The sequence below is a fragment of the Hylobates moloch genome, unplaced genomic scaffold (assembly GCF_009828535.3).
Source record: "Hylobates moloch isolate HMO894 unplaced genomic scaffold, HMol_V3 SCAFFOLD_826, whole genome shotgun sequence".
Taxonomy (NCBI): Eukaryota; Metazoa; Chordata; class Mammalia; order Primates; family Hylobatidae; genus Hylobates; species Hylobates moloch.
Window position 1 is genome coordinate 1 of NW_026653101.1, and position 16,641 is coordinate 16,641.

Genomic DNA, 16,641 nt, shown 5'->3' on the forward strand with positions numbered 1-16,641 from the left:
GTGATGAGCTCACCTTTAACAAGAAGGTATTTAATAGCCTGTAAGTCAGGTGCTCACTTCTTACCTGGAATTAATTGTTTTGTTTCATTTTATTAATTAAGTTTGTCATTTTTAAATTTTAAATTGTTTTAATCATTGGAATTCAACTTTGGTCGGAAGGGGGGAAGGGAGGGAGGGAGGGAGGGGAATGAATCATTTACCTAAACATATTAATTGTTATTACTTAAATGTAACAAGTCACTTTTAGAAACAGAAAGTTTCCAAAGTTTTATGAATAATTTGGTGTCAATCGAATAAGAAGAACATTCAAAAGATGGAACATATTGAGTTCATTTTAGATAAGCAATTACTGTGCACCTACTATTTGTGCCTAGTACAGAGCTACAGCACTAGGGATGCAAATCTAAATAAGAACAAGACTGCTCTCAAGATGCTCACATATTTGAATAAATGTACACATATTTTGTAGAGGCTGAAACAGAAAAACACTAATGAACCATGAGACAAAGTATATATCCAAATCTATCCTCTAGGAAAAATGAAAGAACTCTAGAGTTTAACACTTTAAGAGGCTTATTCTGTACACTAAAGTGGTTAGAAGCACGAGGAATTTTTTTAATCACTTTTTTAATCCAGGAATTAGACTTGTTTCTAGATAGCATTTTAATATGACAATTATTAAACTATGTGTAATTAACATTTTATGGATAAATTACATGTCATAATGCAAAAGAACCACAAAGAACCTTTCATGTACAAAACGCTTTGTGATTTAAGTTATCAGTGTTAGAGGAAAAAACTTTCATTTTCAAACAAAACATAAATGTCAAGTGCATCAGAGATTTCATGTTCTGATTCCACGGGAGTTCGTAGTGAGTTGAAAAAGCGGGCAGAGACGCAAACTCAAACATGGCCACAAGAGGGCCACAGACGAGGGCTGTGCAAATCTTTACCACACCATGCTGAGAACTGCCAAAACTGTCTTTTCTTGCTAGGAAAAAGGAGTTTCGGCAGGGCGCGGTGGCTCATGCCTGTTATCCCAGCACTTCAGGAGGCCAAGGTGGGCGGATCACCTGAGGTCAGGAGTTTAAGACCAGCCTGGCCAACATGGTGAAACCCCGTCCCTACTAAAAATAGAAAAATTAGCCAGGAACGTTGGCAGGCACCTGTAATCTCAGCTACTCAGGAGGCTGAGGGAGGAGAATTGCTTGAATCCAGGAGGCGGAGGTTGCAATGCACCAAGATCACGCCACTGCACTCCAGCCTGGGCGACAAGAGTGAAACTCCGTCTCAAAAAAAAAAAAAAAAGAAAAAGAAAAAGAAAAAAGAGTTTCCAGCAGCCAGAAAGTAGAGTTCTCAAAATTAGAATACCAAGAAAAATGAGTACACTAGCTACGGTTCTACAAATGTTCCTCCTCCTGAAATTCAGGGTACAAAAGTAAGAGCAGTGTTCTTCCTCCTGGCACATCAAGAGGCTTCGGCTTGAACAAAGAATGTTACCTCCTTAAAGGACAGTGTCCTGGTAATGTCTAAATTACTTATACTGGGTCAACTTCATGCTGGAAGCAAATTATATTTTAGCAAGGATTTGAATGCAGTGTCAAAGCTTCATCTCCCAGACTTATGAGTGGCATGGGACTGGGTTGGGATGGGGGGAAATGTGTGTGTTTTAGTGAGGCTTTGAAGAATTCAAGATGAGAAGTTAAAAGAAGATACTTTGGCAATCATTATCCACCAAAGCCAAATTCCAAATGTCTCCATTAGTGATTTCAAGAGAAAACATGGAATTTTGGAAAAAGAGACACTAGAATGCATTTAGTCCAAGGTACTCACCCATTCCTATCACAGGACACGACTCCCCAGAGGTCCAAGCCATCCCTTGTTAAGGTGCCTGTCTAAACAGAAACAAATGCTCCATTTACTCTGAAGATCCAGGCAAGGCGTGGTGGCTCATGCCTGTAATCCCAGCACTATGGGAGGCTGAGGCAGGAGGATCACTCGAACTCACGAGTTTGAGACCAGCCTGGGCAATGTAACGAAACCACCTCCCTACTTAAAAAAAAAAAAAAAAAAATCCAGTGGCCCCAAGTGAAGACTCCATAGTGCAGATAAATAAGATATTATTGTAATGAGAAAATACTTCACAAACATATTAACAAGACCAGCACTTCAAGGAGGGGCACAATGGGTGGGTCTCTGGAGTGCCCGTTGGAAGCGTTGATGAGCTTATGCCAGTTGTCTAACAAGCTGGCACTTAATCTTTTTGAAATTTAGTGTCCTCCATAACAACAACAAAAAAAGTATCTTCCTCACAACTTCAGAGGATTGTTTTGAGGATCTAACAGTAGACTGAATGGATGGGAAAGTCCTCAATATAAAATGGGTGAGTCCTAGTTTCATAGCACAAGTTTAAAATATGTCATTAAAATAAGGAATAGAGTGAAATTTTTACCTACGGGGCACTGTGTGTGAAAAGACTTGAAAGAAATGGTTTGCTATTTGGAAAAAAAAAAAAAAGGTGGTGGTATTTCTCTCAGTGCAATATAATGGTTAAGAATTCGGGTTAGGTTTAAACACCAGTTGTGTGACCAGAGGAAATTAATCCCTCTAAATATAAGAGCTCTTATCTGTAACATGGTCATAATCTCAGAGAGTTGTGGTGAAGATTAAATGGGATAACATAAAGTGTTTCATTTAATATCTAGCATACAGTAAAAGCTAATAATAATCATAATTATTCATAATTATTGCTCATTTTTTATACAAATTCAGGTCACAATTATCTCTCCCACTCCTGTTTCTTTTTCCAACTCCAAGGATATAATCTCATAAATAAAATGTCATTTCTTACATTGCTAGTTTGATCACAAAATAATATAAAAATGGTGGCAAGAGTCATGTTGACTTTCTGTTCTTGGTAGATCTTTCTGATATTCCAATAATTATAAAATACAGCCCTGAGCCCATTAATTCTCAACTATCAAAACCTTCAGTGTACTGTTGAATGAATATAGCTTCAGTTTGGGAAAATAAAAGAAGTTCTCAAAATGAATAGTAGTGATGGTTGCAGAACAGTGAGAAGGTACTTAATGCCAGTGAACAGTACACTTCAAAATGGCTAAAATAGTAAATTTCATGTTACGTGTATTTTACCACATTTAAAAAGTAAATTAAAAAAAGAAGTCAACGACAGCAACAAAAGCCTTCAATAACTCTCCACTGCTTAAAATATATGTAAACAATTTCTTAGCCAGACATTCAAGGTCCACAGACAGCCTCTCCCATTACCAACCTACTGTTCTAGTCAAAACCACACTCTCATGCTTTGCTGCCTCCAGGCCTCTACCCATGCTCACCTGTTCACAATGCCCTGAAAGGCACTTCCATCTTATTCTCTCACAACTCCCACCTTCACCCCAGCATATGTGTGTGCAGACTAAATAAATACAATAAAAAGACAGTAGAATAAGAGGCTGGCTGGGAATAACTGGCGAATAATCAAGGGTAATTTTAAGCAATAACCTACAGATGGGAAAATACAGCAAGAGTTTGATATGAGTCTCACAGTAAGGTAGCATCAAGGATACAGCAGTGATGATAGTAAAGGGTTTAAATTTTCTTCTTTGTATGAAGGTTTTGACTGCAGAGAAACAGGATGCTATTTTAATTGCTTTTCATAGGATATTGAAGCTGGAAGGACCCCAAAAGATTCTCCTATTTAGTACCCACTTCTCCTCTAAACCTTGGACTCTGCGAGCTCAAGAGACATATCTTTCCCAGATCACGCATCTAACCAGGGATAACATGAAGACAGGCACCCACATTCTATGTCTCCTGCCTTGCGAGGGGGTAAAAGTAGATATACATGATGACAGCAATGGTAAAAATGATGGTAAGAATAAGGATGAAACACACATACCTTGTCAAAGCAGACGAGGTTTAACTGTCCACATACATTGATCCTCTGGGGGCTAATGCAGAAGATGCCTCTCTTCTTCAGCCTCCTCTGGGCATAAATAATGCCTGTGGTCAGAGCAGCAGGTAGAGCAGGAGGAACCGCAATTGTGATGACGTCAAGGGCTTTCCTCACCACCTCCCCTGGAGGTTCCTGGACGACAGTCATTCTTTAATTATTACAGACAAATCTCTGATGAACAGCATATGACTCTTTGCCTTTTTTTTTTTTTTTTTTTTGAGGCGGAGTTTCGCTCTTGTCACCCAGGCTGGAATACAGTGGTGCGATCTCGACTCATTGCAACCTCCACCTCCTGGGTTCAAGTGATTCTCCTGCCTCAGCCTCCCGAGTAGCTGGGATTACAGGCACACGCCACCTGGCTAATTTTTGTATTTTTAGTAGAGACGGGGTTTGCCATGTTGGCCAGGCTGGTTTCGAACTCCTGACCTCAGGAGATCCACCTGCCTTGGCCTCCCAAAGTGCTGGGATTACAGACGTGAGCCACCATGCCCAGCCTTCCTTCTTTTTGTTTACTTTTTTAGGTCAAATTTCAAGAAATGATATCAGTGGGTTAAAGGCATGACCATGTTTATAGCTCTCACTATCTTTCCCCAAATAGCAATAAAAAAAACCAGGTGATTCATATTGTTACCAACAAAGAATAACGTACTAGTCTGCCATGACCTCACCAAACCTGGGTGTCTGATTTTATTTAAAATCCCTCACTTAATAGCTCTAAAAATGCTACTTTATTGAAATAAATATATTCTCAGATTGAAAAGGAAGAATGGTATAAAGTATGAGGAAAAGAGAAGTACATTGATCTATCAATAAATAAATTGTTTTATCTCACTATCCCATGAAACCTGTTTGTTATTATGGAACTTAGTGATCAATTGCTGCCTGGGATCTGGAAGTCTATATGCAGGCTTCAGCGCTTGGCTTCGTTTCCCAGGTTTGTAAACCACATCCTAGGTTAAGGCCAACATGTACAGTACAAAATAATAGATAGATAGATGAGTATGTGTGCATTTAATAAAAGAGCAAAGACAGCTTACCCCGCTAAGCACATAGACACACAGAGTATAGATCAACCCAATGGTGGCTGTTCCTACAAGGCATAGGAGGAACCTGATGGCATCCCTGTACAACTTAAAATTCATTGGCCTGGGGTAGAGAATGGATCTCACAAGGTCTCCCTTCGCCGTGTTGAATCCTGGAACAACAAACACACACCCCACACGCTCAGGATGACCAACACTGCTGCTAGTGCTCTTCCAAACCTCAACACTGCCTTTGTTTTTCTCTACTGATATTTGAACAGTGTTTAAGCTCAAAGGCAATTGAAAGATAACTAGAAAAATACATAAATGCTAGAACAGAAATCTCTATCTCAGAGCCCAGTACTCTCTCTGGCCTTCCTTCCCTCTACTTCCAATTTCAATGCATCCTGGAGGTAGAAAACCCCCGCACTGGGTGCACAGCACAGCTTTGCCAAATAGCATTTTATTTTAAGAAAATGACTCAAACGTGTGCACGCACTCACATGTCACTTGAATTAAAATTAAGTGGCCGGGCGCGGTGGCTCACGCTTGTAATCCCAGCACTTTGGGAGGCCGAGGCGGGCGGATCACGAGGTCAGGAGATCGAGACCACGGTGAAACCCTGTCTCTACTAAAAATACAAAAAATTAGCCGGGCGTGGTGGCGGGCGCCTGTAGTCCCAGCTACTTGGAGAGGCTGAGGCAGGAGAATGGCGTGAACCCGGGAGGTGGAGCTTGCAGTGAGCCGAGATCGCGCCACTGCACTCCAGCCTGGGCGACAGAGCGAGACTCCGTCTCAAAAAAAAAAAAAAAAAAATTAAGTGGTCCAGTAAATACTGATGGACTCACTTTTCTAGTACTTTGCAATGTTAAATTTTCAGTTTCTAGCCCACCCTAGGAGGAACTTGGGATTCAGGATGAGAAGCCCTGAGTTCTAGGTCCAGCTCTGTCAATCGCTGGCCGTGGTATATTTTAAGTTCATTTGAATTGTGTGGCCTCAGCCTATTCATGGACATAGTAGAAACAGTAAGAATTTCTGCTCTGCTAGTTAAATATAGTGAAAATAGTTTACATACTGCAAAGCACATACATAATAATTACTGCTATCAGTACTATCATTTTTACTAACAGGCATATGCCATAGTTCAATTGGTATTTAAAATATATGGATTTACAGATATTTGATGTGTTTTGTACCTGTAGGTAAGACTTCTCCTTATCTATGGGTACAAAAAAAAAAATGGAAAGAATGAATAAGACCTACTATTTGATAGTACAAAGGGTGACTATAGTCAATAATAACTTAACTGTATATTTTTAAATAACTTAAAATGTGTAATTGGATTGTTTGTAACTCAAAGGACAAATGCTTGAGGGAATAGATACCCAATTCTCCATGATGCGCTTATTTCACATTGCAGGCCTGTGTCAAAACATCTCAGGTATCCCATAAGTATATATACAGCTACTACATACCCACAAAAATTAAAAATTAAAAAAATATGATTATAAAGAAAAAACAGCTTCTCTTTACCTAATAAATTTAAGGCACTAGACAAACTGGGCAAAAATATACCATTAAAAATAAGAAAAAGGAGGTGATGCTAACCAGTCTGCAGTACCACGGCTCTCACGGTCCCAGAGCGAGCTGCCTTGGCCTGGATAACCTCTGTTCCACAGAAGAGGACATGCCGTTTGTAATCTGCTTCACTCTGTGTTTTCCAGGGCAGAGAGCTATCCATCTTGAGTAACGGAGTTTTGGTGACTGGAATACTTTCTCCTACAGAAAACAAGCATCTTGTTTTGTGAGGCAGGATGGCTTCCCTCATTTAAATCATGCCTGCACCCACTCATCATACAACAGACTTTTTTTTTGTGAGCCCACCATGTGGCGGAGACAACCCTAGGTATTGGGGATACAAGCATAAACATAGTTCCTACTTCTAAGAGGTCTGTAGTTTAGAATAGAAGACAGATATGTAAACTAATAACTACAATACAGTATTATAAATAGTATGGGTACTGTAAATCAAACAGATGTCAAGATAGCTGGAAATAACTATTTAGAGAAGCGCAAGCTGTGCAGTCAAGAATGTGGAGTGTGGAGAATAAAGGGCCATGAGAGCTACCTAGGAGCTAAAGCATTGAGAACCCTAAGTGTCCACAGATCTGTCTAAAGGCACTGGTGGGCTGGGCACAGTGGCTCATGCCTGTAATCCCAGCACTTTGGGAGGCCCAGGAGGGTGGATCACTTGAGGTCAGGAGTTCAAGACCAGCCTGGCCAACATCGTGAAACGCCGCCTCTACTAAAAATACAAAAATTAGCCAGGTGTGGTGGTGCACAGCTGTAATTCCAGCTACTTGATGGAGGCTGAGATGAGAGGATCGCTTGAACCCGGGAGGCAGAGATTGCAGTGAGCCAAGATCAAGCCACTGCACTCCAACCTGGGTGACAGAGTGAGTGAGACTCTGTCTCAAAAATAAAGAAGTTTAAAGAGTCCACTGCATTTGGCAGTTGGGACTTGGCAACTTTTACCAGTGCAGTGGGAGGGGCCTGTTGCAGACGCTTGAAGTGCTAATACAAGGTAATGAATGAAGCCGTGAAATAACTACGGCCTGTTCCGAGGAACAAGTTTCTAAAGTCTTCTGCTGGTCTCTGCAGAGTGGTCAATAGAAAGTCGGAGTTGCATTACGGTATATCAAGGCTACTTTCATGAGGAAAGTGGTACTTGGCACTGCAGAAGCCCCAGCATTACAGGATTTTGATGAATCTATGGATTTTTGAGGGAAAAGAACCTGCCTTGCCATGGTCTGCGACACATTTACTCTTTGCAAGCTAACATAGGAAGAAGGTGTGTACACTTGTCTCCATTACCTGTCTTTCTGGGCTGCCTGAGAGAAATAGATTTGATCTGAACTTGAATGGGAACCATGTTACACCAATGAGAGTGCGTTCACAGCCTCTGTGTATTCACAGCCTCTCATTTCATCTCCGAGAAACACTTTATGATTCTTCTTTATCTTATAGCAGTGTCAGCCAAACCTCATCATTATGCTACGTGAGTGAGAAGTCAAGGCAGTGTAACCTGAAGCAAGTCACCTCTCTGGACCTCAGTTGCTATGCCTGTGATATGAGATAACCTCACAGGTCCCACCCAGCTCCAGCATTGCTATTTGTAAATGAACTACAGTTAGTCCAAAACACCCAGTGTGTATTTTGGAAGCAGCAGGTTTACCAAATGCTGCATCATGAATTTCTTAACATTTTCAAGCCAGGCCAGGAAGAATTTGGATGACCCCTGTGGGTTTCAGGATGTCACTGATGATTTTCAAACCCTCCAAGTTTAAATAAAAACACGTTTTATTTAAAATAAATAAACATAAAAGTCACAGACAATTCTGAAAGATCTAATGATCTTTACAATCTTTTAAGGTAAATGAGAGGGTTGTAATAATCTTTTGTTCAAGAAAGAAATACTAAACACTGAAAAACTTATTATTGTATCAAACTTAACACATAGAAAGAGCTTTAATTTGAACCCTCAGATCCACTCACAGCAGGACTAAGTAAGATTTGTGGAAACAGGAAGGTCCCATAGCAGCCAATGCTTTACAGCCAGCCATTGTCATTCAGGTAGAGGAGGAGTAGGGACCATAGCAGCGTGGAATGTGGGCCAGCCCACAGAGGTTGTCAGCTGTGGCGATGGAACTGTACCTGTCAGCATGCCTTCATCCACCACACAGCTGCCTTCAATCAGAACGGCATCACATGGCATTAGCACTTTGTTCCCCGTCAAAATTAATAAATCTCCAGGCACCAGGACGCGTGATTCCAGCTCTTGAACTCCAGCTCAAAGTGGGAGGAGACAGAGTTGAGCCACGTTATTCTCCCACAAAAATATAATCCAACATCTATTTAACTTGGATATCAATCAAAAAGCAACCAAGGCATTTTTTTTAGAAAGGAGAACATTCCTCAACATTGATTCAAAATTTGAAAAAAAAAGTAACAAATTAGACTACATAAATAAAAATCTTTGTGTTGCAAAATAATAAGAAAAAACTGATGACAAATTCAGAAACAAATTTGAAACTTACATTACAGATAAAAGGTTAATATTCCCAGCTGAGCACAGTGGCTCATGCCTGTAATCCCAGCACTTTCGGAGCCCAATGCGGGAGAATCACTGGAGCCTAGGTGTTTGAGACCAACGTGGACAACACAGCGGGAGCCTCATCTTCACCAAAAAATAACAAATAAAAAACTTAGCCAGGCATGGTGACACAGACCTGTACTCCCAGCTACTCGGGAGGCTGAGGTGGGAAGATAGCTTAAATTTAAGCTTAGGAGGTCGAGACTGTAGTGAGTGATGATCGTGCCACTGCACTCCAGCCTGGGTGACAGGGCAAGACCCTGCCTCAAAAAAAAAAAAATCCTAATAGATAAAGAGTTCCTTTTAAAAAAAGATATCCAGCAAATAACTGTATACCAAAATTGCTAGATATTGTCACTTCACACACACACAAACACAAACACAAGTGGTGTGTTAAGTGTCTGCAAAGCTGTTCATTCTTACCCATGATAAGAGAAATGAAAGTTCTTCCCTCCTTCCTGATTGCCTGCCTGCGCCTGCCTTTACTTCCTTTCTTCCTTATTCAGTCTTAAAGCTATTAGGGCCTGTGCAAGACAGGCATTCCTGCAGGGGGCTGGGTGGGGGGTGCTGGCAGCCTGCTCTGGGGTATCGGAGCCTAAGCAGGATGGAAGGGTGTTTACATGACCTGGTACAGGGTGTCAGAGCTTCGGCAGGGACAGAAGGGCCCCATGGTGGCAGTGGCTTGCTGTGGGATGTTGGGACCCGAGCAAGGTGAAAAGGGCGTTTACATAGAGTGGGATGAGGGGCAGTAGGAGCATCAGCGGTGATGAAAGATTGGTTGCATCCAGGCAGAAATGGTACAATAAGTACAGTAGTCTCCTTTGATCGCCAGTTGAACTTTCCGTGGTTTCGATTACCTGCAGTCAACTGCAGTCAGAAAATATTAAGTGGACAATCCCAGAAATAAACAATGTATAAGTTTTCCAACTATGCACCATTCTGAGTAGAGTGATTAAATCTAGTGCTATGCGCTCCATCCCACCCAGAACAGAATCCATGCTTCATATACTCCCTGCTGGTCAGTCACCTGGGCATTACACTGCCTGTTGTAGTACCCCTGTGCTTGTTTCAGGTTACCCATATTTTACTACTTGTGCCCCAAAGCACAAGAGTAGTAATGCTCGCAATTCAGCTATGTCAAAGAGAAGAAGCAATGTGCTTCCTTTAAGTGAAAAGGTGAACGTTCTCGACTCAAGAAAGAAAACAAAACTGTATGCTGAGGTTGCTAAGATCTACAGTAAGAACGAATCAACTATCTGTGAAGCTGTGAAGAAGGAAAAAGAAATTTGTGCTAGTTGTGCGTTGCACCTCAAACTGCAAACGTGTGTGTAAGTGCTTAGATAAAATGGTAAAGGCATTAAATGTGTGGGTGGAAGACAGGAACAGAAATGTGTTCCAAATGACAGTGATCAGACTCAGTACTACCCGTGGTTTCAGGCATCTACCTGGGGTCTTGGAATGTACCTCCCGCAGATAAGAGGGGGCTTCTGTAGATATAATGAGATTAATCAGCCAAGTTTCTCACTGAAGAAATGAAGTTACAAATAGAGAAAGAGATACAACTACAATAAACCCTGTGGTAGATTCCAATGAAAGATATCAATGTACTAGATAGAAATAATATAGGTGTAAACATGTGTGATTATAAGAATATATAAATATGTTTGCTATTCTTCTTGTTTATACACCAACAGTAATGAGCACATCCAGACTCAAATTTTGGTTTCTAAATTCCCTTTCTCCCAGTAAAAATGTTTCCTTAGAGAAAGGACTGAGTACAGGCTGGGCCAAGAAAAGTATAATGTAAGCTAGAACATCTTGTTGTGCCATTAAGTAAAGAAATGCTCAAAGAATGATGGGGACATGTTACAAAAATATCAAAGCCAACTTTAAAGGGCTCTCACTGCCTAAATCTGTAACAATTTGAACATCAAAGTAAATAATGATAAGAAAGAACTATAACCATCAAATAAAATAGGGATTTATGAGTCCATAATGACTTAAGTAAATGAATAAATAAATAAGGAGAAGAGACAGATTTTCCTTGCAGCAAAATGGCAATTAATTAATGTAGAAGGAGAGATAACATTAGAAAAGTTATCATGTGGCAACTATCAAAGTAATAATTAATTTGGCCAAGAAACATCAATGTATACTAAAACTAGTGGGTGAAAAATTGATGAAGATGGTTTATTTATATCATCTCAAAGTGTCTCTCAACAAAATAACCATTAATTACAAAGAGGAAAAGAATAAATTTGCAACGGAGAAACCTGGCAGACACCATTTAATTAAGTAATATAAGTTAACATCACCAGTAGTAGGACAAATTGCAATTATGTACCATTTGAGAGGAAGCTAGTGAAAACACAGCATCATGTTGTGATATTCCAGACAAAAATGCATAACTTGAATTTAACCATGAGGCAATATCAGAAAATTCAAACTGAAGGACATTCTATAAAATAACCAGAGTCAGAAGAGTCAAAGTCACAGAATTCAACTAAAAATTGAAGATTAAAGAGACATGGCAAACAAGAGCATTGTGTAATTCTGTATCTCTTTTCTATTAGAACATTATTGAGACAACTGGCAAAACATGAACGAGGTCTGACCATTAGTTGGGAGAAATGTGTCAATATTAACTTCCTGGTTGCACAGTCCTTCATGTAGGAAAATGTCTTTGTCTTTCAGAAATACACAGTAGAGGCCGGGCATGGTGGCTCATGCCTGTAATCCCAGCACTTTGGGAGGCTGAGGTGGGTGGATCACGAGGTCTGGAGTTTGAGACCAGCCTGGCCAACATGATGAAACCCCGTCTCTACTAAAAATACAAAAAATGAGCCGGGCATGGTGGCACGTGCCTATAGTCCCAGCTACTTGGGAGGCTGGGGCAGGAGAACTGCTTGAACCCTGGAGGCGGAGGTTGCAGTGAGCCCAGATCACGCCACTGCACTGCACTCCAGCCTGGTGACAGAGCAAGACACCGTCTCAAAAAAAAAAATAGAAGGAAAGAAAGAAATACACAGTAGACCCCATCTGCACAAAAAATACAAAAATTAGCCAGGCATGGTGGCGCACACTGGAAGCTGAGGCAGGAGGATTACTTGGGCCCAGGAGATCGAGGCTGTAGTGAGGCTATGACTGCACCATTGCACTCCATCTGGGCAACAGAGCAAGTCCCTGTCAAGACAGAGAGAGAGAGAGAAGAGAAAAGAGAGAGAGAAAGAAGGGAAGGAAGGAAGGAAGGAAGGAAGGAAGGAAGGAAGGAGAACACATGAAAGGATGTGTGGGTCATGATCATGGAGCTACATATCGGCGACTTATTCTCAAAAAGTTCTAGAAAAAAGTTAAACTATTCTTACAACTTTTTTGTAAGTTTTAAATTACTTTCTAAAAAAGAGAGTGAGACATATGTATGAGATAACATTGCTCACCTTATGATTAGAAAAATGTGCAAAATTTCCAGCACATTCTATTGGCAAGGCTGCGAGGAATCAGTCACTGACACATTTCTGCTGCAAATGCAAACTGGCACAATCTCTATGGAGAGAAATTTTGGCAATATTTTTCTAGCAAAAGTACATAAGCACTTATTTCTTAACCTAGCAATTTTACTTCTCAGAATCTGTGCCGAAGATATACTGGCAAAAATATGAAAAGACATATGTACAAAGCTTTTTATTACAGCACTATTTGTAGTAGTAAAAAACTGAGAAATTTTTTTTCAATAGAGGATTGACTGAATAAACAATGGCTCCTCCACACAAGAGAGTACCATGCAGCTGAAATAATGAATGAAGAATATCTATATATACTAAATGGTCCCTGGGAAACATAGTTATGTATGTAAAATATACACAGCAGGAAATACAGTTAAATATGTTTGATATACCTCTATTCATCTAGAAAACAGCAGCATAAATATATATCCTGTTTTGTATATGTAATATATAGCTATGAATATTATATATAATCTATTTATATTTTTAAATGTAAGAATAAATAAAAAACAAAGTGATGATTATAGAGAGAATGAGGACATAAGTCAGAAAGCAGAGGGATAGGAACCAGACTCCCTGGAATATCTTCTGTCTTACAGATTTGACTTTCAAACCATGTAGATATTTTCTATATGTATACAAAATAATACAAATATAAATTTGAAAAGCTAACACTAAAATCTAAAGCGAAAGGAGCAAAATAAACCAAGTTGCTGGCATAACCAACAGAAAACTATTTTGAGTGACTTTAATGAACAATGTGTAATTTGACTGTACATTTCTAATGGGATGTTACAAACGGGAAAAAAAGAATTCTAAAAACATCTTAAATTGTTTTTAGGAATTATATTAATGCTGAGTGCATTGGTTTGTCACTCTGAGGTTATTATATACAATGGGATAAAGCAAAAGAGTAATCTCTTCCTGTCACTGAGAATCAGAACTTTGAGTATAGAGAAAAGAGAAACACAAGTACAATGAATAAAGTAAAGTAAAAAGCCCATAGTTCTAAACTTGAATTGGAAATTATAAGGTCAGTATAACTACGAATTCTAAACTTGAATTGGAAGTTATGAGGTCAGTATGACCTCATAATGCATTTTATCTGAAAAAATTATTTCCTAAGTATGTTTTCTAAAACCACCTAGAAACAATGACTAACACCATTAAAATTAGTGAGTACTTGCAACATTCTTATTGAGGTTTATAAGCACTGTATCTGGTACTGCTACTTCACCGTCCATTTTTATGTATAGAGATGGCTTCTTTCTTTAAACCTCATAAGCCACACTCTGCTAGCTTCAGACTTTTCTTCTGTAGTTTTCTTACCTCTCTCAGCCTTCATAGAATTAAAGAGTTAGGGCCTGACTCTGGATTAGGCTTTGTCTTACAGAAATATGACTGGTTTGAGCTTCTATTCAGACCACTACAACTTTCTCCACATCCACAATAAGGTTCTTCGCTTTTGATCATTTGTGTGTTCACTTTGGAGCAGTGCTTTTAATTTCCTTCAAAAACTTTTCCTTTGCATTCACAACCTGGCTAACTGGTGCAAGAGTCCCAGCTTTCAGTGTATCTCAGCTTTCAACATGTCTTCCTCACTAAGCTTAATCATTTCTAGCTTTATTTGAAAATCAGAAACATGTAACTCTTCCTTTTGCTACAACACTTAGAAACCAGGGTAGGGTTATTTATTGATCTAATTTTAATATTGTTGGGTCACAGGGAGTAGGGAGGCCTGAGGAAAGAGAGAGAGAGATGGGAATGGCCAGTTGGTGAACATCTAACACCGATTAAGTTTGCTATCTTACATGAGCGTGGTTCATAGTGCCCCAAAACAATTATCATAGTAATATCAAATATCACTGATCACAGATTGCCATAACAGATATAATCACAACGAAAAAGTCTGAAGTATTTCCAGAGTTACCAACACGTGACACAGAGATACGGAGACAGCACACACTTTTAGAAAAATGGCACGGATAGACTTGCTCAATGTAGGACTGTCAGAAATCTTCAGTTGGAAAAAAAAATGCAGTATCTTTGAAGCACAATAAAGCAAGGGGCAATAAAACAAAGCGTGCTTGTATATGTATCATAAGTATGTCTACACACGTACTTGATTCTATTGAGGAAATCTGAACATTGCCTGTATGACTATTTTACAATTATGAGGTTTTAAAAGATGTGATAAAGGAATTAAAAAGACTCTTTATATTTTAGAGCTATATGCTGAAATATTTCCAAATAAAATATAATATCTGGGATAGTTCTAAAATAATCTAGGGTGGAGAGTTAATAGAACAGATGAAAAAAAAGATTCATTAAGTTGATAATTATTTAATCTGTGTGACAGGTACGTGAGGTTTTATTATAGTATTCGCTCTACAGTTGTATATGTTCAAAGTGTTTTATCATAAAAAGTATGGACAAAAAAATGACCAATTATATTTTTAAAAGGTAAAAATTCACTTCCAACCAAGAAAGAATAAAAAGGACCAGAATTATCTTCCCAATGGAAACAACCATATAATATATATGAAACAATGGGTTTTAGACAAAAGAGATGGGAAACAAATAAAGGTGTTCTACATTTGCCATGCTTACTGTCTTTAAAGAGTTTCCAAGCCACTATGCAGAGAAGGGAAACCAGACCAAGTCCAGATGACTACTGAGTTCAGAACACAAAGATGAGCATCGATGGAGATCTTGGGAGCTTGAGTTCATAGAGCAGAGTGCTGGGGAGGTAACTGTCCAGGGGAGAGCCATGAAGATCTGCCGAGGGTCTCTCCTTAGTGTGAAGCAAACTACTGATCAGCACGTTTACATGATGGAACTACTAGCAAATGAACAACTGAACATTTACATTTTAAAATATCATTTACAATAGCATTAAAAATATGAATTACTTAAAAATAAATCTGAGAAAAAATATGTAAGACCCACACACTGAAAACTGCAAAACACTGCCAAAGAAATCAAAGACCTAAACAAATGAAGCAGTGTTATATTCATAGAGCAAAAGATTGAAATATGTTACTATGTCAATTTTCCATAAATGTATCTATAGGTTCAACACAATCCCAATAAAAGTCCCAACATTTTTTATGCCTACATCAAAAAGTCTGGTAGAGCACAAATAGACAATCTAAGGTTACACCTCAAGGAACTAGAGAAACAAGAATAAACCATACCCAAACTCAGCAGAAGAAAATAAATAACCAAGATCAGAGCAGAACTAAATGAAATTGAAACAAAAAAAAAGCCCACAAGAGATAAATTAAACAAAAAGCTGGTTATTTGAAAAGATAAATAAAATTGATGGACCATTAGTGAGATTAACCAAGAAAAGAAGACAGAAGATCCAAATAAGCTCAATTACAAACAAAACAAGAGATATTACAACTGATAACACAGAAACACAAAAGATCATTCAAGGATACTATGAACATCTTTATGCAAATAAACTAGAAAATCTAGAGGAGATGGATAAATTCCTGGAAATATACAACCCTCCTAGGTTAAACCAGGAAAAATGTGAACAGACCAATAACAAGCAGCAAGATTAAAATAGTATTTAAAAAGTTACCAAGAAAAAAAAAGTCCAGGACAAGACGGATTCACAGCTGAATTCTATCAGACATTCAAAGAAAAATTGGTATCAATTCTATTGACACTATTCCACAGGATAGAGAAAGAGGAAATCCTCCCTAAATCATTTTTTGAAGCCAGTATCACCCGAATACCAAAACCAGGGAAGGACATAACAAAAAAAGAAAACTACAGATCAATGTCCCTGACGAACATAGAAGCAAAAATCCTCAACAAAATATTAGCTAACTGAATCCAGCAGCATATCAAAAAGATAATCCACCATGATCAAGTGGGTTTCATACCAAGAATGCAGGTATGATTTAACATACATAAGTCAATAAACGTGATACACCACATAAAGAAAATTGAAAACAAAATCACATGATCATC

General features: G+C 38.9%; 1 protein-coding gene across 4 annotated transcripts; it reads right to left on the reverse strand.

Moving 5' to 3' along the window:
* Positions 1-72: 72 nt before the first annotated feature.
* On the reverse strand, positions 73-16,606 carry LOC116464496 (probable cation-transporting ATPase 13A4). 4 transcript variants are annotated; one of them, XM_058435093.1, is made up of 8 exons: positions 12,589-16,606; positions 9,575-11,609; positions 9,288-9,411; positions 8,713-8,847; positions 6,607-6,777; positions 5,014-5,171; positions 3,920-4,108; positions 73-1,895 (listed from the first exon to the last, which is right to left on the reverse strand). In XM_058435093.1, the coding sequence occupies exons 4-8, from the start codon at positions 8,771-8,773 to the stop codon at positions 1,830-1,832; spliced, it is 645 nt and encodes a 214-aa protein (XP_058291076.1). In that variant the 5' UTR covers positions 8,774-8,847; positions 9,288-9,411; positions 9,575-11,609; positions 12,589-16,606; the 3' UTR covers positions 73-1,829. The 4 variants fall into 4 exon arrangements, 2 of the variants coding, with proteins under 2 accessions (XP_058291076.1, XP_032003648.1); XR_009212233.1 differs by lacking the exons at positions 5,014-5,171; positions 12,589-16,606 and adding an exon at positions 3,357-3,436 and having other exon boundaries at positions 73-1,891; positions 9,288-11,875; XR_009212232.1 differs by lacking the exons at positions 5,014-5,171; positions 12,589-16,606 and adding an exon at positions 3,357-3,436 and having other exon boundaries at positions 9,288-11,875.
* Between the last annotated feature and the right edge of the window lie 35 nt (positions 16,607-16,641).